Raw genomic sequence first — 23,365 nt, forward strand, 5'->3', positions numbered from 1 at the left:
CTGCGCGCGGGCAGCCGAGGACCGTTGACGCGCCTGCGCACCGCGGCCCCTAAGTCTCTCGCTCCGCCCATCAAAGCGCAACCGTCATAAGGGAGCTGCCACTTCCGCGGGCGCATGCGCACTGGCGGGTCGGGCGCGTGCGCAGCGCCGGCTCTTTCCCGGCTGGATTTTCTGCGGCTCACGCTCCTCCTCCCGCTCGCCACTCACTCCCCCCGCCCTCCTCAGCCCGCCGCGGCCCGGTACCAGCGTGTGGTCCCGCCAACGGAGCGGCCCGTGCCTCGTGCTCCCGGGACGGCCGTGGTGCGCGCTTGAGGCGCGTGGCACTAGCCATGTCGATGGATCAAGTGAACGCGCTGTGCGAGCAGCTGGTGAAAGCGGTGACCATCATGATGGACCCCAGCTCCACCCAGCGCTACCGGCTAGAAGCCCTCAAGGTAGCTGGGGTCTGGCGCCCCAGGCCTGCCCCGAGACCCTCCCCCAGCCCCAGCCTTCCCGGCGCAGCCCACAAGCCTGGCGGTCTCCCGCCCACGCGGCCCCTGGACCTCGGTCCCCGACCCCCGGGGGCCCTCCCCTCGCCGCTCTCCGCGCCTGTTCCCACTCCCCGCGTTCTGTGCTCGCGGCGCCTGCCCTTCTCCCGGGACGCTCTCGTCCCCAGCTCTCTGTGGCCGTCTCATCTCCCCACCACTTCCCACTGCCCTCTCCTTCCCCTCTCCCCACTTCTGTTTACTCTTGTCCGTACCACGACCCCCCTCCACAGCCGGCTGCATCGGCTTTATCCCCCCAAACCCCACACCCCTCCATTCCCTCGCCTTCCCGTGGCGCACGTGTCCAGCCCGTCCCCAACACTAGCCACATTCTTTATAGTCTCCCCTGCCCTAAACGTTTCCCTGCTGACCCACTCCTGACCCGCCCTAAGCGAGCTCCAGCCCCTCTAGTGCCCCTTTACTGACACCCTTACACCTCTGCCTAACCTACTTCTGTGTCTTGGGTATTTCTGGCCTAATTCTCACCGCCCCCCACCCCCCATGTTTTTTATGGTGTGATATTCTTAGGCTGTTTTGCGCAAAGATGAACTTCTACCACTTACTTTGCATTTTTAACAAGGGCCTTTTGGTTTCCTGAAAGTAGTTTTCTTGACTGCCCGATGCTCTGCTACAGGAACTGACTTTTGTGGTGTAATTTGGGAATGCTAATACGAATCAAATGGGGATGCTAATACAATTGGAGTTTATTCTCTCATCAAACAATGTATGTGGGCTGTGAGAAATGACCAATAGGAAAAAATATTTGTGCTGTGCGTATTTTAAGAGATTTAAGTTCATAAAGTAGAGTGCGCATCATTTGGAGGAAACTTTACAATATATAGATGTATGCCAGAAGATTTGAAATCAGAAATATTTGGGTTCTGTTGGTTTGTCTTTTATATGAAATATTAAAAATAGACACAAACCTAGAACACTACAGTGATCTTGTATATACCCATCACCTAAACTCAGCAGCGGTAAAGGTTTTACCACATTTGCTTTATCCCTCCCCCCACCAAAGGTTTGTAAAGCGAATCCTAGAAATTGTCATTTTATCTGTATATTTCAGAGGTGTATCTCTAACAGTTTTTTACTCATTTAGGTCAGATTTATTTTTTTCCAACACTAATTGGCCATTGCATGGGAAATTTGGAACTGTCAAAGTGAAAGGAATGTTTATCAGTTATTTATTCATATAATATTGATCTAGATTTTGCAGCTTACAAATATAGCTCAAGTTGGAGTTTAAGATGATTTTTTGTTTTTTTTTTTAGTCCCTACTCTCTTTTTGCTTCTAAGGCAAACACTAACTTTTCTTCTTTTCAGTTTTGTGAGGAGTTTAAAGAAAAGTGCCCTATATGTGTCCCCTGTGGCTTGCGGTTGGCTGAGAAAACACAAATTGCCATCGTCAGACATTTTGGCCTTCAGATCCTGGAACATGTTGTCAAGTAAGGAGCTTTGGGACCTTACCACTGAATTGTGTATCTATTTCTTGCATAACTCATAGAGGTACTCTTTAGGTGAGTAGAAAAGAGCAATCCCCAGGGAGAAAGGAATGATTCCTGAGAGGTTATCACAGCCTCACAGTAGCTCTCATTCAGGACTTAACCTTTCTCCAGTTCCTTCATCTGTGTAAAGTGCATGGTACATACTAAGCATTCTGCAAGGGGTAGCTCATAGTCGTTTAGCTAGCATTTATTGAGCTCCTAATATATGCCAGCGGACCTCAGAGACTTTTTAGAATAATGCAGTGCATAGGTAAATAAATCTCTGATTAGGCAGTGTGCCTTTAATTTCTTTTCTTTTCTTCTTCTTTTTTTTTTTTCTTTTTTTTTATTAAGTTTGAATGTAAATGGCAAATTCTAAGCAGGACTATATGAGAATCATTGAAAACCCTTCCTAACTTGAGTCTCCTACCCCCAGTGGCTATCAGAAGAATCAGCTTTTAAGATTTCACCACAGTTTTTCTGGAATTGTGCTATTACTTTGTAAGCCAGTGCAGAAAGGGAGTTAGTGCTTTCAGATTCTATTTTCTGAAAATCAGCTACATTGTTGCACTTGTCCCAGGTATATATTTGCTTTTGGTCTGTCAATAAAATCAAGGGGAAAAGCTCATCTGTGCACAAATCCCATGTGGATTCTAATTCATGGACTACTGCCTATATAAAACTCTTTTTTCTGTTAGCATTTTGGTTAAATGTGGACTGTTTCCATTCTTTGAAATATACAAAATCCAAAGTATAATTTCTTAATGAAATCACCAGCATAATTTTATCACAGGAGTCAAAGCTGATCTCTTCTGAAGAGAAGACTTCTAATTTGCTTCTGTTGACTTTATGCATTTTGGTGGCCAGGTTTCGGTGGAACAGCATGTCTCGATTGGAGAAGGTCTATCTGAAGAACAGTGTCATGGAGCTGATTGCAAATGTAAGGAATGGTTGGTTGGAAGACTTGTGTTTTTGAGGTAGTTTAGACAAAGTGTGATTTTACCAATGTAGCATTTGTGTAAAAATTCACTGGTTCTACATAGGTCACACAGCATGCTTTGTATAGTATTGAATGTTACCTTCAAGTTAAAAAGAACCACCATCACTAGAAATCATAGTTCATCACGTTTCTCTTGCTGGGTTTACTTAATCCCTTATGTGTTGACTTCTGTTTTTAAAATTATGAAGACAGGGCAGAGAGATTAAACATTTAAAGCAAATGAATAAGAGTCTTAACTCTAAATTAGCTTACACTTTGCTCTTTGTTTCCTTTTATTCTAAACTGAATTACTTTATGATACTAGCAATAAAAAATATGCTGAATGAGTTTGTTTCAGGAGTTAGAATATGAGTTTAAACATGTTTAGAATCCACAACATTTTATGTTTTTTCACAAAGGGCATGAAAAGGGGAATTCATACCCCTTTACATCCTCAAAGTCTAGTGTCTTTAGTTAAAAAAAAATCCCTTCTAAATTATTAACTAGCTAGGCTTTGTATTTTGTTAATTCTGGGGAAACTTGATAGAAGTTATAATTCGTTAATCTTGATATCAAGCTTCAGAAGAGAATCCCAGTAATGGTCTTTCTGTATCTGCTAATGTTAGAACTATTGGTAAAATATTTGGTTGCTCCTTATTCTCCCACTTTATCAGCCTCTCAATGTATTCCTTAATTCCATACTCTTCCAACCTGGCCTTCTTACAAAATGAGAACAATTAGTATGAGAGAGTCTCTTCAGCTTGTAAAGGAGAAGAGCAGCAGTGATGTCTTCCTTGCTCCATGAGAGAGCCATTTTATTAGCTGATGCAGCCCTCTGTTAAGCTTTAGGTGGGAAGGATGATTAGTGAGAATGCAGGACAGGTGACTCAGACACGAAGAACAGGTTTGTTTATTATGTTTGGTTTAAAAGTAGGCCTGCTCCTGAGTTTTGTACACTTTTACAGCCCAGTTTTTTCCCTTGAATTCAGTCTTACGGATCTCTTAATATCTCTTATTCTTTTTCAGGGAACACTGAACATTTTGGAAGAGGAGAACCATATTAAAGATGTTCTGTCTCGAATTGTAGTAGAAATGATCAAGCGGGAGTGGCCACAGCACTGGCCTGACATGCTGGTAGAATTGGACACTCTTTCCAAACAAGGGGTATGCAGTACAGCTGTATCAATTCCGGTTTTGGTTTTTGTTTGCTCTTCAGGGTTTTTTTGGTTTCTTTGTCTGTCTTGTCAGCAGAAGAGTCTTTGATCATATTTATAGTGAAACAATGTTTCAGTTTAATTTAACTACCTTCTTTCTATTGGTATAGGAAACACAAACAGAATTAGTGATGTTCATCCTTTTGCGACTGGCAGAGGATGTAGTGACCTTTCAGACACTACCTCCTCAAAGAAGAAGGGATATCCAGCAAACGTTAACCCAGAACATGGAAAGAATCTTCAGTTTTCTACTCAACACACTTCAAGAAAATGTAAACAAGTACCAACAAGTGGTAAGGGATGAATCCCCCCTCCCCGAAGTTCTGTTTTCTAATATGCCTGGGTTTCTTTGTTTTTTAAAGTTAATCCTTCAGCAAGGAACTAGGGTGTTTAATTCAGTCAATGAAAAGGCTATTTTGGTCTTTTTTTTTTTTTTTTTTTTTTTTTTTGGCGCACGGCCTTAGTTGCTCCGTGGCATGTGGGATCTTCCTGGAGCAGGGATCGAACCTGTGTCCCCTGCATTGGCAGGTGGATTCTTAACCACTGCGCCACCTAGGAAGCCCTGAAAAGGCTATTTTGTAAGCAAAAAAAGAAACAGATGACAGGAAAAACTGGAATTAATTTTCTAAGAAGCTCAATTCAATGAGTTTCCATACCTACTAGAAAAAATAATTCCTTTTATAGTAAGAAAAGTCCTAAGAAAGTAGTCTAAAAATGAAGGTTAATGAAGGTTTTGTTTTTATTTTTATTTTTTTTTAATTTTGGCCATGCTGTGCGGCTTGTGGGATCTGAGTTCCCTGACTATGGATTGAACCCAGGTCACAGCAGTGAAAGCACCAAATCTTAACCACTAGACCACCAAGGAACTCCCTGAAGGTTGATTCTTAATCTTTGAAAACCCAGATTCCTGATAGGTCAGGATAGTATCCCTGTTAAATTTTGATGTGCCATTTAGTCTTGGTCCTTTTGCAGTGGAAACTGTGCCAAGTTTTATTAATCTTGATTACATGATTCCTGGTATTTCTTCCTGATGAGGTTTTTCTTCTGCAGAAAAAGGCAAGCCAGCTACTGTATTTCCAATCATTGTCATTTTTAGCAGAGAGCCTTTAGAAGAAAGCCTTGTGAAAGTTAACCTAGTACAGTGGTTCTTAACAGTAGAGGTGATTTTGCCCCCCAGGTTGTCACAACTAGGGGTTGCTACTGGCATCTAACGGGTAGAGGCCAGCCATGCTGGTAAACATTCTATAATGCCCAAAACAGTCTTCTAAAGTAAAGAATTTTCTGACCCAGAATGTCAGTAGTATTGAGGTTTTGGAATCCTAATCTAGAATCCTCATACATGCTTATTTCACACAAAAAAATTCATTAAAATTTGAGTTGCCAGGAGTTTTCTGCCCCTGGCATCTTCCTTAAGTCTGTTTTCAGGGAAGCACTAGATACTAACACAAATGATGTCAAGGTAGTATTGGTGTCAGGGTAGGGAGAAACTCACAATGATTACCTAATGTGTGCCACATACTTTTTTGTGGTTTGCATGTTATTTAATCCTCAGAACAACCCTAAGAGTCAGAAAGTATTGTCTCCATATTATGGATGAGGAAACTGAGTTTCAGAGAGTAATTACTGAAGATCCCCTAATCAATGATTGTAGTGAAATTCACACTCCATTCTTTTTACTAGAATGGACTCTTTCCTCCAAATAACCTCCCCAAATTTTACAAAAGAAAATATCAAAGTATTTGCATTTAAAAACCTGTGTGTATTGAGGGTGAAAGAGATATTCTTTTCATTTTCCCCTAGGAGATTTAATCCCTAAGAGAAGTGAACAAATGAGGAATGCATTGATGCCCTAGAAATCTAGCCAACATGCCCGAGCAGGGCCGATTGATGATGGTCTGACACAAGTTAGAAACATATCCACTCTTGTTTTTCTTTAGCTTTGGTTTCCATTCTCTCCATCTGTTAAACCAGGCTACAGCGCACCAAGGGATATCTCTTGAACCTGAGACTTCTGTTTCCTCATAGTTCCTTCTCTGCTTCCATCCCTTCACCTTCCCACCTAGGGAAAAGGCTGAATGGTAAACAAGAATGGGATGAGTAGACTTACTCTCCCTATCCCATCAGTTGGCTCCTGTACTGGTCCCAGGGGGCAGGAGGATAGGATCCGAATGGGAATGCAGGATTTGTTGGAAGAGAGGGTAAAGACTGGACTTGGCTGTTGTCGCCTGGATCCCTTTCCTTCTCGGGCAGCATCAGTAGATGCTGGTGAGAGGGTTCTACTCATCTCTGCCCCATTAACACCTCTCCTTGACCACTGATGGTGAAGGGTTAATACTTGTTCTTTGTTAGAAAAAATACTTTTTGAAAGGTGAGAAAAGGAATTGTAAAACAAACCCTTTATGATACGAATGGTGGTCAGTTTTCAAGTACTTCAGGAGTTATTATACCTGCTTGTAAAATTATAAATTGTATAATTTACTGAACAGACATTATTTTGGTCTATTTAGCATTTAATGTTTTTGTTTTTGTGGTTTTCCTACAGTTATGTCCATACATACATGGTCATAAATTGTACTCATTTTAATTTTTTCTTGCTTTTTTTCCATTAACATTATATCATTTCAATATACCTTTGCCAGTGATAATTTGTCTCTTAATATGGAAAAAATGCTAATACTTTGTTTTCAACTATGTTTCTTTCATCACTAGCAATGTTGAGCCTGCTTCATTGTTCATCTGTTAGTTTTATTTCTTTGTAAACTGTGTGCTTTGAAACTGTCCTTGTGGATCTTAATGTTCTAATAAATTTGTGTAAGCTCTTTAAATATTAACTTTTTGTCATACTGCTAAAACTAAAATAACCTGTCCTCCTTTGGGAAAATATCAGTTATGTGTTGTTTGTAAAGTTGTCTTCTTTTCCAAGATTAAAAGTTGAGTCTCTATTTGAAAACATTGTTCAAGGGCCTAGATTATGGGGGTGGAGAGTTATTACATAGCCTTTTGCTCATTAAAAACATTAGATCCTTATACTTCTTTTCTTTCAGAAGACAGATAATTCTCAGGAGTCAAAGGTAAGAGCTCTTGGTGGAGTTGGAAGGAGGCATCTTTGAGGCTTTCAGGTACAGGGATGCATACACCTAGTGGAGGGTGACCTCAGCCTTGGTTTTTTTGTTTTGTTTTCCTTTTTCTCTCTCTCTTGCTCTCTCTCTCTCGCTCTCTTTTTTTTTTTTTTTTCGCCTGCACCACGCAGCTTGTAGGAGCTTTAGTTCCCCAACTAGGGACCAAACCTGTGCCCTCAGCAGTGAAAGAATGGAGTCCTAACCACTAGACTGCCGGGGAATTCCCTCAGCCTTGGTTTATTTGATCACTGAGCTATGGTGGAAAGGAGTTAAAATTATAATATCTGAGATTTCTTGAAGGATGTAAAATGGCCACGTATGCCAATATGGTCTTACTGTCGGGCATTGAGAATGCCATTGTTTGAGAAGTGATTGTGTATGAGAAGAAAACCTTTGAGTTGCCTATCAGTAACTGTTTCATGAGTACATTTTTTTTTAATTGTTTTTCTTTTTAGAATTAAGAAATAGAAGGAGCTCAGGTATAACCACATCTTTCTTTTCTGTTAGTGAGGACTTAATGGTTAAAAGTTACTTCTTTTCATGTAGGCCCAAGCAAACTGTCGAGTAGGAGTCGCAGCACTGAATACTCTAGCGGGCTACATTGACTGGGTGTCCATGAGTCACATTACTGCTGAAAATTGTAAACTCCTGGAGATGCTGTGCCTGCTTCTGAATGAACAGGAACTTCAGTTGGGAGCAGCTGAGTGTCTTCTCATCGCAGTCAGCAGGAAAGTAAGTTACCACTTCAAACTGACTTTGATCCTCAGTCTCTGAGGGAGGCATATGTGTGTTTAATTCCATGTTGTGGTGAAAGACAGTTGTTTATTTAAAATTTACTTATTTTTATTTATTTTATCTTTGGCTGCATTGGGTCTTCTTTGCCGCACACGGGCTTTCTCTGTTTGCGAAGAGCAGGGGCTACTCTTTGTTGCAGTGTGCGGGCTTCAGTAGTTGTGGCGCTCGGGCTTAGTTGCTCCGAGGCATGTGGGATCTTCCCGGCCCAGGGCTCAAACCCATGTCCCCTGCATTGGCAGGCAGATTCTTAACCACTGTGCCACCAAGGAAGGGTGGTGAAAGACATTTAAAGGTTTGGTTTTGTTTGTTTGTTTGTTTGTTTGTTTTACTTGACACCAACTTAATTACCTACCTCCAACCTTTTGGACAACAGTTTGCCGATATCCTAGGAATCCATTGGCAGGATATATAGAAGTTTGTAGGGCCACTTGGTTCTTGAAACAGCTGTGAATCTTGGTTAAGAAACTATAGAAGTGTAATGTTAAAGTTTAAAACTCACATAGTGTTATGTGAAAGAATTGTAGAAGGTGGCTATACTGGCCTTATAGCTATCTCGGCTAACAAATGGGATCGTGATTCTTTTCTCCATAAGAATGTTATTTTCAGATGTAATTTACTTTGCTTTCATATCATTATTGTCCAACACATTTTAAAATATAAGTCTTATCCAGATTTGGATTTAAAGAGTTCACTTTTTTCTAGTGTTCAGTTAGCCCCCGGGTTGTGTGAGAAATTAGGGAGTCAGTGTATTTGATTATACAGGTACAGGAGTTGTTAGTACTTGGAGGTTTTTAATAACATTGTTTGTATTACCTGTGTTTCCCTAAAATCGGGTCTAGGGCAAGTTGGAAGACCGGAAGCCCTTGATGGTCTTATTTGGAGATGTTGCCATGCATTATATACTCTCTGCTGCACAGTGAGTACCTACTTTTCTATGTGTTTTCTAATTTCTTTGTCATTTTTGTATCTTATTTGAATATATCCGAAGTTCCTGTCTGGCTGTTGGCAATCAGTTGACTGTCTCTAATAGGAAAATCAGGCACTCTTAAAGGGACTGTTTCACCTTTTTGAAGACCTTATGCTGGAAATAAGTTGTGGCTGTTGACTCAGCACCTACTCACATTCACAGTTTTCCCCATTCTCCCTAGACAGCTCATGTCCTTGATTCTCTTTGTCTGCTTTTGATGATCCCTAAGTCTCCTAGTAGCCTTGGCGACTAGGCCAGAGAATGCACCGATCTGACTAGGATCTGTCCCGGGGCCTTCCTTGGTTGCAGAACTTGAGACACTCCTCCCTCTCTCCTTGTCAGTAATCAGTGCCTGAAATGCTGAGGCTCTAGGAAGCAGCAGGAGCAATGTGGTCAGTGTGAAGTATCTACATAAAACCTATACACACATTCTAGGTCCTGAAGTAATGGCTTCTGCTTGTTTTCTTCTAATTGCTCTGGAAAGTGTTAAAGCATTTCCTAATATCTGCTTTTCACCAGGGAATCAGGTAGAACTGTGTATTACAGTAGTTGAAACTGTCACAACACCCACTTTTGTTCAGTACTCTTCACTTTTGGTGCCAAGGACAAAGGAAAAGATGTGAGACACAGATATATTACTTAAAATTTCTTACTGTCCATTCTAACATAGCTTTTATGATGGCCTTCTTTCCTGTGGATACTGCAGGTCTATTTTTAAGGAGTCCTGTTCATTGAATTAATAACATGTCTTTTGGGTGGCCACTGTAGTTACTGTTTCCAAGGCCCATTTTTTAGTTTCCTAGAGACAATGACATTCACGCTGAGGTGTCCCATCTCGTTTGTGCTACTGGTACTGGTTAGTAAAGCTGTGATTCAAACCAGGTGGTCAGACTTCAGAGCCTGCACTAGAAACCATGATGCCACACTGCCCTTCAACATCACTAGAGCCTAGGTCTTTCTTACCCCAAGGCCCATGCTTTTTACATTATACACTACTGCCTCCAGAACACAGCTGATATGGCTGCTGTCCACACAGTCCTTATTAATTTTTTTTTTTTTAATAAACATTAGCTTTTCTCTCTCTTTTAAAAAACATTTTATTTAGTGAGGGAGGGAATACGGGAATATGTGTATAAATACAGATGATTGAACTTGGTGTACCTCAAAAAAAACCACATTTATTTATTTATGGCTGCATTGGGTCTTAGTTGCGGCATGCGGGATTTTTTCGTTGGGCACGGGGGCACAGGCTTCTGTCTAGCTGCGGCGCACAGACTGTAGAGTGCATAGGCTCAGTAGTTACAGCATGCAGGATGTTTCTTTGTGGGCTTCTCTCTAGTTGTGGCATGCGGATGTTCTCTAGTTGTGGCTTGTGGGCTTAGTTGTTCCAAGGCACATAGGATCTTAGTTCCCCAATGAGGGATTGAACCCACGTCCCCTGCATTGCAGAGCAGATTCTTTACCACTGGACCACCAGGGAAGTCTGTCTTATTAATTCTTGTTAGTGCGAATTGTCCTGCATCGTTTTAGATCAGGTTTTGCCACCAAATTTTTTTTTTTTAATTTAAAGAGGTATTTGCTTTCTAAAATAGCATGTGATTACTGATCTGAACTAAATGACTTGGCGAAGTGAGACACCAAGTTATGTTTTTAATAGCCTTTTAAAAAATTTGTTTTTTTAGAGCACTTTAAGGTTCACAGCAAAATTCAGCAGAAGGTACAGAGATTTCCCATATACTCCCTGCCCCAACACATGCATCACCTCCCCCATTATAGCCATCCCCCACCAGAGTGGTGCATTTTTTAGAGCTGATGAGCTTACATTGACACATCATAATCATCTAAAGTCCATAGTTTACCTAGGGTTCACCTTGGTGTTATACATTTTATGGGTACATTCTCTGAGTTTCAACAAATGTGTAATAACATGTATTCATCATAATAGTATCTTACAGAGTTTTTTCACTGCCCTAAAAATGCTCTGTGCTCTGCCTATTCATCCCTCCTCCCCGACCCAAACTCCTGGCAACCACTGATCTTTTTACTTTCTCCATAGTTGTGCCTTTTCCAGAATGTTGCATAGTTGGAATCATATAGTATGTAGCCTTTTCAGATTGTTTTCTTTCACTTAGTATCGTGCATTTATAGTTCCTCCATGTCTTTCATGGCTTGTTAGCTCATTCCTTTTTACCGCTGAATAATATTCCATTGTCTGGATATACCAAAGTTTATCCATTCACCTACTGAAGGACATCTTGGTTGCTTCCAAGTTTTTGCAGTTATGAATAAAGCTGCTTTGAACATGTGTGTGTAGAGTTTTGTATGGACATGTTCAGCTCCTTTTGGTAATTAACAAGGAGTGTGATTACAGAATTGTATGGTAAGAGTACGTTTAATTTTGTAAGAAACTGTCAAACTGTCTTCCAAAGTGGCTGTACCATTTTGCATTTCCACCAGCAATGCATGAGAGTTCCTATTGCTCTACATCCTCATCAGCATTTGGTGTTGTCAGTATTCTGGATTTTGACCATTCTAATAGGTGTGTAGTGCTATCGTGTTTTAATTTGCAATTCCCTGATGATATTTGATGTGGAGCTTCTTTTCATATATTTATTTCCCATCTGTGTATCTTCTTTGGTGAGGTGTCTGTTAAGGTCTTTGACCCATTTTTTAATGAGTTTTTTTCTTATTGAGTTTTAAGAGTTCTTGTATATTTTGGGTGATAGTCTTTTATCAGATGTGTCTTTTGCAAATATTTTCTCCTAGTCTGTCACTTATCTTTTCATTCTCTTGATTATAGTCCTTTTGATTTTGTCAGTAGTATGAAGAATTACTATGTGCTCCCCTAGAGATCTCTCTAAGTCCTTCCTCAGTATCAGCCAGTGTCTTTTTGTGCAGTTTTTTATGCGTATACGTGTATGCGTTGTTTTGTGGAGTCATGCTCTGAGTTTACCACACTATCCCAGAATACCCAAGGACCTCATAAGACCCCAGATTAGTGTCTCTTGAAGGATGAGATGGCATTGAACCCTATTCCTCATTGATCCTTCAGTGTTTGGTTTGAGGGTTTTGGGTTGGTTTTGTTTTTTGCTTTTTTTAACTTTAATAGTCAACTGAAATTTGTATGTTGAAGCACAGACCATATACAGCTCCATTCTGTGGGACTCTCTTTGGTGCTCTTGATGTGCTGCTAATCATACCGTTTTCTCATCTTACAGGACTGCTGATGGAGGAGGCTTGGTAGAAAAACACTATGTCTTCCTCAAGAGACTCTGTCAGGTGTTATGTGCACTGGGTAATCAGCTGTGTGCATTGCTGGTGAGCACTTTCTGGAGAGTTTCAGGGCCATCTGAGGAGAGGATTCAGAAAGTTATATTTGTATAAGGAGTGACACATACCATTGATTTTAGCCTGAGGGGGCATTTCCCTATAAGTTATTTCTTATAATTCTATAGATTAAATTATTTTAATTGAGTTTGAATGATATAGATTTTTTTAAACAAGTCAGTTATTAATATCAGTAGTAAACATTCACATCTGTTATTCCATAAAATCAATGTTGCTACTGTTATTACTGGTAATATTATTATTGGTACTTGTAAAACTTTGAGTCTGTCAAGTACATTACCCTTTGAAGTCCTATTAGGTCATGAAACATTATGGATTTGAATAAAGAACCCTTTTCCCAAATCTAAAGGATATATTATTAGATCATAAAAGAAAACTTTAGTCTGATTGACCTGGAAATAACTGTCTTTAGGGAAATATTTAATACTCAGTCTTACACGTTAAAAGGTAGGATACTGGTACATTGGCACTTGATGTTAACATTTGCACTTGATGTTATGCCTTTTTGTGGTGGCTTGAATGGCTAGAGAAGATGGAACTTCAGACATAAGTTGTGTACCATCAAGTGGTTATTTAATAGCTTGGGTCAGAGATGTGACTAGGCCAGGTCTGAAGAAATACCCTGATTTCTGAAATGCATACTCTTTTGTTTTACTATTTGACTGCAGAATAGGTTTTACTGATGATGATTAAGGAGGTAAAGAAGCTTTCCTGTGTTTTAGCCCTTGAAATGATGCCTTCCATAGGCCACAAGGAAGCAAAAAGTCCTTTCAGTCTGAAATTTTTGAGGGTATAAGTTGTCTGTATTTGTGACTCCACTCTCTACTCTGACCTCCCCATCAGCCTCATTAATGTGGTGGTCTTTTTGTCCTACAGGGTGTGGAATCTGATGTAGAAACACCAGCAAACTTTGGAAAATACCTGGAATCTTTTCTTGCTTTCACAACTCATCCAAGTCAGGTAAACTTTATGGAGATGACTTCTCGAAATTTTAGTTAGGTAAATCAAAATCAAGCACTATGGCCTGAAGTCATTAGAAGCTGAAGTATAAAATATGACTCTTAAGATCCTAGGGAATAACTCTAGTAGCATTTCATTAAGAAAATTGCTGAGTCTTCTTCCCGAGCTAAGCCTTGCAGTCTAGGTCAGCAGTTACGCCTTGGGTAGTATCATTCTGATAACGCTCAGTCAGATGTGAGGTACGTCCCAGGTGATTTGCCACTAAAGGTATTTTAAGTACAAAAGCCTGATTAATTGTGTATTATAAAATTAATTTTATCCAATCCAAGATTCTCCTTGTAATATCATCTTGAGGTTCCTATATCCTTTCTTGCATAAAAGAGAAAGTGGTAGAATTCAGCTTATACTCTGGGAATTGCACCTGACCCACAGTCTGTCTTAACAACATATGGTCCATAGTGAGCAGTCGTTACTGCTGTACTACAGTCTGGGCAGTTTCAAAGTATTAGAGAGATTTATTTCCATGGAAGAATATAATGGATAATTGCTGAGCTAAGTAATAATTTTGGTTATATAAAACCCAAATCCTTAAACTGAGTTTTTTCTTTTTTCCCTTTAGTTTCTGCGCTCTTCAACTCAGATGACTTGGGGAGCCCTCTTCCGGCATGAGATCCTATCCCGTGACCCTTTGCTGTTAGCAATAATACCAAAATACCTTCGTGCTTCTATGACTAACTTGGTCAAGGTATGCAGTGGGAATCTAAAATGTGGAATGTAGGTAAATACACATCATAAGACTTCAATGGCATCATTGACAGCTCTGTCTTGGTCGCTAAGATCCTTTCCTTGGGCATATTAGTCTTTTATTCCTCAAGAAGAAATATCTACTCTTTCATATTTTGGAGCACTTATATGCCAAGTGTCAGGCTAAGTGCTAGGAAAAAGAAGTGATAGGACAAGAGCAGTGACCATGACTATACAATATGATCACTGCTTTTCAGAGGTTAAAAGCAGAAAGGAGGGTGGAGTCAGGATGATTCCAAGAGGAAGTAATATCTGACTTTCTGAGGGCCAAGTGAGAGGAAGGTGAATGAGAAGAGGGAGAGAGTGGAGGTAGAGTGCTCACTACCTAACAGAGAGTTGCCTGTGAATACTCTGAGACCTGCTCGTGGCTCTTGCAGGCGACAGATGCTTCATCTTGATTCAGAGGATCAGAGAATGGGACTGGTTCAAGGGCCCCCTATATTTCTTCAACGGATTCACCTAGCGCATAGCACACCATGTTCCAGTTCTCTGCAGTCGCAGTCTTCAGTGCTTTTTGATTGAAACATAGAGTCACATACTTATTCCCAGGGTCCAGCATTTAAAAAGACAAGTTGTTTCAACTCTTTTACTTATTAAATTGCTGTATTAGCATTTTGTTTTGGGATATCTTTATACTCAAAGACCTTAAACTAATTCCAGAATTTAATTTTCCCTGAGGAACCTGGAAGAGTGTATCAAATAAAAATGTTCTATTTCTACCACTTCCAGGATTATTCCAACTGGGAGCAAATTGTGGACTTGAGGGTAGGCCAAAAGCAGTTATTTATCATAGAATATATCATGGAAACCCTTAACTCTTCTTAAACAAATAAAAAGTGTTTGAGTTGCTGTAGTTAAAGACTCTTGGTGGGTCCATTTTCATCCCCGACCCCAATTATCTTTCTCTTTCCAGATGGGCTTTCCTTCTAAGACAGACAGCCCTAGTTGCGAATACTCTCGATTTGATTTCGATAGCGATGAGGACTTCAATGCTTTCTTCAACTGTGAGTGAATTGGCCTGGAATTTCTCCCAACAGTCTCAGAATGACATCTAGTGTAATGAGTCATGGTGCATGAGCCTTGGGGTTCTGTATCAAAGGGCCCCAAGTCTGGACAGCAGCCTGTTTAATCTCCATTTGCACCTTGCAGAGAGTGCTGGGATCGTACTTACTCCAGGCATTGTTTTCTCTCTTACACACACACACACACACACACACACACACACACACTCACTCTCTCCCTCTCTCTCTCTCTGTCTCTCTGTCTTTGGACATTGATGTTTAGAGATAGTAACTGTGCACGCTCATTTTTTTAATATATGTATTAGAATTAAATACCATCTTACATTGTGGGTCTTTTTTCTAAAAGAAGAGAGGAAAACCCCACAATTCCTAATTCTGTTGTGGGTTTTCTGTAACTTAGTCCCCTCCCCCCTTTTATAGTAACAACTTCATTGCAGTAATTTATTTATCATACAATTCACCCATTTATAGTATACAATACAGTGGGGGTTTTTTGTATTTTCAGAGTTGTACCACAACCACAGTTAATGTTAGGACATTTTCGTGACCCTAAGAAACCATGTAACCATTAGCAGTCATCTCTCAATCCCTTCATTCCGCTCAGCCCTGGAAAACCACTAATCTACTTACTATTTCTATATTTCGCCTATTCTGAACATTTCATATAAATGGAATCATACAGTGTGTTGTTTTTGGTAACGGCCTTCTTTTCATTAGTGTAATGTTTTAAAAATTCATCTATGTTGTAGCATGTATCAGCACTTCATTTCTTTTTATCGCCAGTAATACTTTATTATATGGCTATATCACATTTTGTTCATCCATTGATAAGTTGATAGATACTTGAGTTGTTTACACTTCTTGGCTATTAAGAATAATGCTATTATAACATTTGGGTACAAGTTTTTGAGTGGACATGTTTTTATTTTTCTTGGGCATATGCCTAGGAAGGGAATTACTAGATCATATGGTAATTCCATATTTAATGTTTTGAGGAACTGCCAGACCATTTTCTTCAGCAGCCATAGTTTTACATATATACCAACCTGACCTCCTTTTAATTCCAACAGAAAGGGGAGACCACTTTTAGTATCTAGCTAGTATGGTGTCTTCTTAGAATTTATTTTTGAAAATTTCTAAATTTGTTAACAAAGCTTTACTGAACGTTTTTTAGGTTCAGAGCATTAGTCTGCAAAACAAAATCTCTTGAACGTTTTCCTCCTGGGATGGATAAATGAAGAAAAATTAACTAAATATCTGTCATATGCCGGTTATTGATTCATGTCTTTCTCTTGGCAGCCTCTCGGGCCCAACAAGGAGAGGTAATGAGGTTAGCATGTCGCTTGGATCCCAAGACTAGCTTCCAGATGGCTGGGGAGTGGCTGAAGTATCAGCTCTCAACTTCTGTTGATACTGGATCCATGAACTGTAAGACTTTTTTTGGTTTTTTTTTCCAAATGGTATTTCTGTATATCAAAACTGTACATAGAAATAAACCTCTGAGCCACATTTCAAAACAGTATGCTAATAATGTTCAAAAATAGCTTTACTCACTGCCCAGTTTTCATCCTACACAGTGAGCCTTTTCATTTGCACACACAGGCAGAGAAAGCAGATGTAATACCAGATTTTCACTCTGTTTAAATTAGGATAAAACCATGACCCTATCAGTTTTGCCTTCTTTTTTCTTTTCTTACAGAGTCAACAATTGCTTATTGTTGGTTTTATCACTTCACCTCAGGCACCATCTTAACAAATTACATCTAGACCTAACTTATAGCTTTCCAACCAAGTTCTCTTTTTTTTTTTTAAAGTTAATTATTTTATTGGCTGCATTGGGTCTTCATTGCTTTGCGCAGGCTTTCTCTCGTTGCAGTGAGCGGGGGCCACTCTTCGTTGTGGTGCACTGGCTTCATTGCAGAGGCTTCTTTTGCTGCAGAGCATGGGCTCTAGGTACACGAGCTTCAGTAGTTGTGGCATGCAGGCTCAACAGTTGTGGCTTGCAGGCTCTAGAGTGCAGGCTTAGTAGTTGTGGCGCATGGGCTTAGTTGCTCCTCGGCATGTGGGATCCTCCTGGACCAGGGCTCGAACCCATGTCCCCTGCATTGGTAGGCAGATTCTTAACCACTGCGCCACCAGGGAAGCCCCTCAGTGAAGTTCTTCGCATGGCATTTCTCTTAAACTCGGAAAGAATGGCTTGTTAGGCACAACAGGAGCAGTGTAGGGGTTTCCCGTATCGCTTAGCCCCCTCAAAGCCTGTGGGAAATGCCACTTTATGTAAAATCAAAATAACCCCCCTCTACCCAAAAGCATAAGCCAGGTAACTTCTCTGTGCTCTGTATCTTCAGTTTGTTATCTTATTAATGCATGCAGTGCGTGAGAGGATTGTAAGGAGAGGGTGTAAGTCACTGGTTTGGAAAAGCTCCACACTATGGTCAGTTACCAAGTACACGAGTTACATGGCACTCATAGGATTTAACATGTAGTTTTGTGTATTCACAAATTGACTCTGAAGGTCCCTATTATCTAGTAACTTGAATGTTTATGGAGGCCCAAATATATTGTACCAAGATGAAGCTAATAAATGTGAACACTGTATGGAAGCAAGAAAAGAAATTTGTAATTCATTTTGCAGGGGCCTTGCTGCTTGAGTGACATGCTTTGATGATACTTGTGGTTTTTTTTTTAAGAGTTTTATTGAGATATAATTGACCATATAATAAATTGCATATATTTAAAGTGTACAATTTAATATTTTTTTCTTGTTAGTCATTTATTTTATACATATTAATGTATATATGTCAATCGCAATCTCCCAGTTCATTCCTGCCCCTCCCCCACACACACACTTCCCGCCTTGATGTCCGTATGTTTGTTCTCTGCATCTGTGTCTCTATTTTTGCCTTGCAAACCTTTTCATCTGTACCATTTTTCTAGATTCCACATGTATGTATTAATATACAATATTTGTTTTTCTCTTTCTGACTTACTTCACTCTGTATGACTGTCTCTAGGTCCATCCATGTCTCTACAAATGACCCAATTTTGGTCCTTTTTATGGCTGAGTAATATTCCACTGTATATATGTAGCACATCTTCTTTATCCATTCATCTGTCATGGACATTTAGGTTACTTCCATGACCTGGCTATTGTAAATAGTGCTTCAGTGAACATTGGGGTGCATGTGTCCTTTTGAATTATGGTGTTCTCTGGGTATATGCCCAGTAGTGGGATTGCTGGGCCATATGGTAATTCTATTTTTAGTTTATTAAGGACCCTCCATACTGTTCTCCATAGTGGCTGTATCAATTTATATTCCCACCAACAGTGCAGGAGGGTTCCCTTTTCTCCACACCCTCTCCAGTATTTTTTGTTTGTAGATTTTCTGATGATGCCCATTCTGACGGTGTGAGGTGATACCTCATTGTAGTTTTGATTTGCATTTCTCTAATAATTAGTGATGTTGAGAAGCTTTTCATGTGCCTCTTGGCCATCTGTGTGTCTTCTTTGGAGAAATACCTATTTAGGTCTTCTGCCCAATTTTTGTTTGGGTTTGTTTTTGATATTGAGCTGCATGAACTGTTCATATATTTTGGAGATTAATCCTTTGTCCATTGATTCATTTGCAAATATTTCCTCCCATTCTGAGGGTTGCCTTTTCTTGTGTTTTTGTTTTGTTTTTTTCATATTTTGGTCGTGTCCGACGTCTTGTGGGATCTCAGTTCCCTGACCAGGGATTGAACCCAGGCCATGGCAGTGATGGCACCAAATCCTGACCACTAGACCACCAGGGAACTTGATGATACTTGTGAATTTGGAGGGTGGCACAATTCTCTGCACTCGGCCCTTGCAATTGTCATGAGGCTGCTGGATGTGAAGCAACATGTTGCATCTTATATCAGTTCCTCGTTGGAAGGATTCTTTATGGTCTTAGATATGTTAATTATTTAGATTCCCATGGACAGATTATAAAAGGGGAGGGAGGGAGAAATTAATTAATATTTCTCAATTGCTTCTAATTGGCCAGGCACTGGTTTTGATGCTTACGTGCATATTCTCATTCAGTAGTCAAACTGGCTTTGCAGACAAGGCTCAGACAGTTTGTTTTTAGAGGTACTGGCAGGGTAGGGATCCCTTTCTGCTTTTCCTCCTTTTCTTTTCCCAGGCCGAGAAGGGTTAGATTACCTTGTTCCTTCAACTGTGAAATTATCTAGTGGTTTCTACAGTCCCGTTGTCTCTGTGTCTTCTGTGATTGTACAGTGTTTATAACTGTGAGTGTATTTTAAAACCATGTTCTCCTACAGCTGGAACTGGAGAAGGCAGCCTCTGCTCCATCTTCTCACCTTCATTTGTGCAGTGGGAAGCCATGACCTTTTTTTTGGAAAGTGTGATCAACCAGATGTTTCGAACACTAGATAAAGAAGTAAGTGTTTCCTGTGCTGATTGCATAATAATTTTGATCTTTTTAAAACTGGCAGAGAGATAGGAAAATATGTGAGTGTGCTTCTTACAGAAGAGGAGATTCAGAGAGGGTAGATAACATGCTCAAGGTCAAATAGATAATAAATAGCAGGGCTGGCACCCAAATTAGGTCTCTCTGACTCTAAGCCCTGCAACATTTAGTATTCGTTTTAAGGGGATAGTAAGATGAGCCTGATAATACAGTGAACCATAGGCAGGATGACTATTGCAAGGACAGTGATGGAAACCTTGAATTGGAAAATCTCAAGACATATTTGCCAATTTATGGCATATAGACCAGAATATTCATGAAGACTGATCTGTGTCCCTCTTTCCTGAATAATCTGATTAACCTGGATAACAGCATATACTATATTAACTATGTTAATTAGATCAAAATAGTTGGATCCTTATTTTGGGGTCATTCATCTTAGCTCACTCTAGGTTAGTTGTAGAAAGAATCTAAGTCCCTTGAAGATAAGTGAAATATAGTGCTTTTTCTCATAAATGGCACATTGGCACATCAGATCTTAGGATCATTAACTTTATCTGCTTTTATGTTCACTTCAGTTTGAAATGATGGCATTCTGTGTTTGTTCAATTTCTAGTCATAGGTAATGCTACATCCCTAATAATGGCAGCATCATTTATGAAAACTTTTAATAACATGGAGTAATGCTTAGAATTTTAAGGGTTAAAAGGCAGTATATAAAAGCACGTGTGACAACTGTATTTACAGAGTCTGAAGGAAATTTAGCAAAAGTGGTTTTCAGTTATGTCAACCTCCTTTTCATCTCTGTATCACAGGAAATTCCTGTTAATGATGGAGTAGAGCTATTGCAGATGGTCCTGAACTTTGACACCAAGGATCCCCTCATCCTGTCCTGTGTCCTCACTAATGTCTCAGCACTCTTTCCATTTGTCACCTACAGACCAGAGTTCCTGTCCCAGGTCTTCTCTAAGGTAAATTCCCTCTCCTTTGTAAACTTTATTTTGGCATTTCTAAGCTAATTATTTTTTGTATCTGTTTTTGTAAGTATATGAGACAAGCTAATAAACAGTTGTTTATTCATTTATCAAATATTTACTCAGTTCTTACTGTGGAGCAGGCACCATGCTAGTAGGAAAGCTTTGTCCTTTAGCACCTAGCTGTTTGGGGAGGAAGGCACATAGACAGATGTGGTACCTACATAGCATTGCAGTTAGTAAATGTGTACACTGAGAAATGGAAAAGGGTACCAGAAGGAGGTGGTATCAGCGTGTGCTGTCAGGTTGGGAGGGGATTTGTAAGAGGAAAGGTTTCGGGGTCCAGTTTAGGTGACTAGTGAGAGATGGAGCACCACCTGAGTGAGAATATTGGACCAGAAGGAGAGTAGGAGCAAGGAAGAGAAGGGGTGAGCTGTTTTGTAGGACTAGGTTTGAAGTATACATATAATATCTAAGTGGAGACATCTCGCGCTGAGTTGGCTATTTGAGGTTAAAGGTCTAGGTTCAGAAAGTTATGAGAAAAAATTAAGGCATCGCCATCACAGAAATGCCAATAGTAGAGGTGAAGCCCTAGCAAAGAGGAGTTGTGTATAGAGTTCGACATACAAGCAGAGAACCCTGACAATCACCATCTTTGAGGGAGGAGCCCTCAAAGAAGATCAAAGGGATGGCGAGAGAGATGGAGAAAATGTTGTGCTAAAAAGGCCAGGAGAATTTCAAAAATGTGGACTCATTTGTTGCCACAGAAATTCTCTAAGAATTGGAGAATCTCCATTGGGTTCCTGGATTAGACCTTTATTAGAGTGTTATTGCATCATAGTGGCTAGGGCAGCAGTCACGTTGCATGGGGTTAGGAGTAAGTGGGAAGATACGAAATAGAATCAGGGAGAGTAGACCACTCAACTTTTAATAAAAGTGGAAAGATGTACCCATGGCTGAGTTTTTGGGTGATGGCCCGGATTGTTCTGGGATTCTGTGACCATTTTTGTAAAGTGTTTACTGGTAAAATTGTGAATCTCAAGCCCCTTGTATAGTTATCTGAGAAAATGAACATCTGAAACTTTGTAACGCCAGTTGAAAACCCTTTTGTTACCATATTGTTTGCACTTTGGGGATTTTGTTAGAAACATTATAATTATTATTTAAAAATACTTTATGCTTTTGGTACTGATTATTGACCTTTTTTCTTCCCCTTAGCTATTTTCATCTGTCACTTTTGAAATTGTTGAAGAAAGTAAGGTAAGACCATTAATTCAACCTACCAATTATAACGCCTTAAGAACAAAAATGTGAATACCCAACACTTAGTGTAGATTTTTTTCATAAGCCAAAGGGGTTAATAAAGGCAGGAGATGTCATATGATGGGGTGTTTTGCATTAGAGATAACTCTAGGACAGTCAGTAAGCACGTGGATTCATGGTAACTATAAATGTCACTTCATTATACTCCCAAAGCTGTGAAAATTGTGAATTTACCTCTGAAGGAGATATTTATGTGCTTCTCTGCAGCATCTGTAAATTGTATTAAAAGTGGCTTTAAGTTTATTGAATATCTCTTCCCAGGCTCCCAGGACCCGGGCGGTGAGGAATGTGAGGAGACATGCTTGTTCCTCCATCATCAAGATGTGTCGTGACTACCCCCAGCTTGTGCTGGTAAGCCCTGGACTCTGGTCAAGTAGCAACTGAGATGTGCCGAGTTTGGGTACATTTCTCTGTAAATCCACCCCTAATAATACCTCACGTAAGGGGAAAACTAGGAATTTTGACTTTAGTATTAGTACAAGTGTTCTGAAGTTGGTGTCTTCTTCCTCTCCTACTTAGTGGAGTTAAAAAATGCGAATATACTGCCTCAAAATGAATAGTTCTCTTCCACCCGGGTGACCAGGTTTTCCCTGTCAGTGTACACCTCTTTACCGTACTGTGATGTTCTTAACCACCCCTGCCAAGTGATGTGCTGAGTCTTGAGAGAAGCCGGGTGCTAACCCAAACCTTTTTTAAAGGGTTTCTATAAGAAGTTGAGCACTACTCCGGATCACAAATTAACCAAAAATTTCTTTTCTGAATACATAGCAGTTATTTGTGTCTATCTGTCTGTCTCTCCCCCTCTCCCTCCCCCTCCTCTCTCTCTCTCTAAAATATACAAATATATATGTATATAAAACAAACTGATCTTTGTCCATGAAGGTACTGTAAAAGTTGATATAGAAAAAAAGACAGATGGTTTTCACAGTTGTAGAGTGGGAAAGTGCAGTTACCCAGATACTCAAGCCTAAATTGCCTTGCCTCTTCAGACAAAAGAAGAGTGTTATACTTCAGTTATTAAGTGACAGTCTTATTGGCCTGACTGTCCTGGGAATGTCTTCGTCCTCTTGTTACCTTGCTTGAGTGACCTGCCACTCCCTGAAAATCAGACCTTCACCACCTCTGGGTTTTTTTCTTTATGAAATGCAGCCCAATTTTGACATGCTGTACAACCATGTGAAGCAGCTCCTCTCCAATGAGCTGCTCCTGACACAGATGGAGAAGTGTGCCCTCATGGAAGCCCTGGTTCTCATTAGCAACCAGTTCAAGAACTATGAGCGTCAGAAGGTGTTCCTAGAGGAGCTGATGGCACCTGTGGCCGGCATCTGGCTTTCTGAAGACATGCACAGGTAGGGGAGATCCTTTGCTGCACTTAAGTACCAAGAGCTCTCTTCC

At 40.2% G+C, this 23,365-nt stretch overlaps 1 protein-coding gene across 4 annotated transcripts in view; it reads left to right on the forward strand.

Moving 5' to 3' along the window:
- Positions 1 to 168: 168 nt before the first annotated feature.
- Positions 169 to 23,365, forward strand: part of XPO5 (exportin 5) — a 54,036-nt gene continuing 30,839 nt past the window's right edge. For 3 of the 4 annotated variants that reach the window (XR_009048190.1, XM_057700674.1, XM_057700675.1), the window contains exons 1-18: positions 169 to 434; positions 1,851 to 1,972; positions 2,879 to 2,951; positions 4,017 to 4,154; positions 4,315 to 4,497; positions 7,249 to 7,275; positions 7,870 to 8,055; positions 8,958 to 9,034; positions 12,304 to 12,403; positions 13,310 to 13,393; positions 14,013 to 14,138; positions 15,111 to 15,201; positions 16,519 to 16,647; positions 19,525 to 19,643; positions 20,489 to 20,644; positions 21,866 to 21,907; positions 22,232 to 22,321; positions 23,120 to 23,319. Coding sequence is in view for 3 of the 4 variants with exons in the window: in XM_057700674.1 (XP_057556657.1) it covers positions 330 to 434; positions 1,851 to 1,972; positions 2,879 to 2,951; positions 4,017 to 4,154; positions 4,315 to 4,497; positions 7,249 to 7,275; positions 7,870 to 8,055; positions 8,958 to 9,034; positions 12,304 to 12,403; positions 13,310 to 13,393; positions 14,013 to 14,138; positions 15,111 to 15,201; positions 16,519 to 16,647; positions 19,525 to 19,643; positions 20,489 to 20,644; positions 21,866 to 21,907; positions 22,232 to 22,321; positions 23,120 to 23,319 (2,048 nt within the window). In the remaining variant the exon portion in view is untranslated. The remainder of the gene's footprint in view (positions 435 to 1,850; positions 1,973 to 2,878; positions 2,952 to 4,016; positions 4,155 to 4,314; positions 4,498 to 7,248; positions 7,276 to 7,869; positions 8,056 to 8,957; positions 9,035 to 12,303; positions 12,404 to 13,309; positions 13,394 to 14,012; positions 14,139 to 15,110; positions 15,202 to 16,518; positions 16,648 to 19,524; positions 19,644 to 20,488; positions 20,645 to 21,865; positions 21,908 to 22,231; positions 22,322 to 23,119; positions 23,320 to 23,365) is intronic. The other variant, XM_057700676.1, reaches the window with a different exon arrangement.

Source organism: Hippopotamus amphibius, chromosome 11 (assembly GCF_030028045.1).
Source record: "Hippopotamus amphibius kiboko isolate mHipAmp2 chromosome 11, mHipAmp2.hap2, whole genome shotgun sequence".
NCBI lineage: Eukaryota > Metazoa > Chordata > Mammalia > Artiodactyla > Hippopotamidae > Hippopotamus > Hippopotamus amphibius.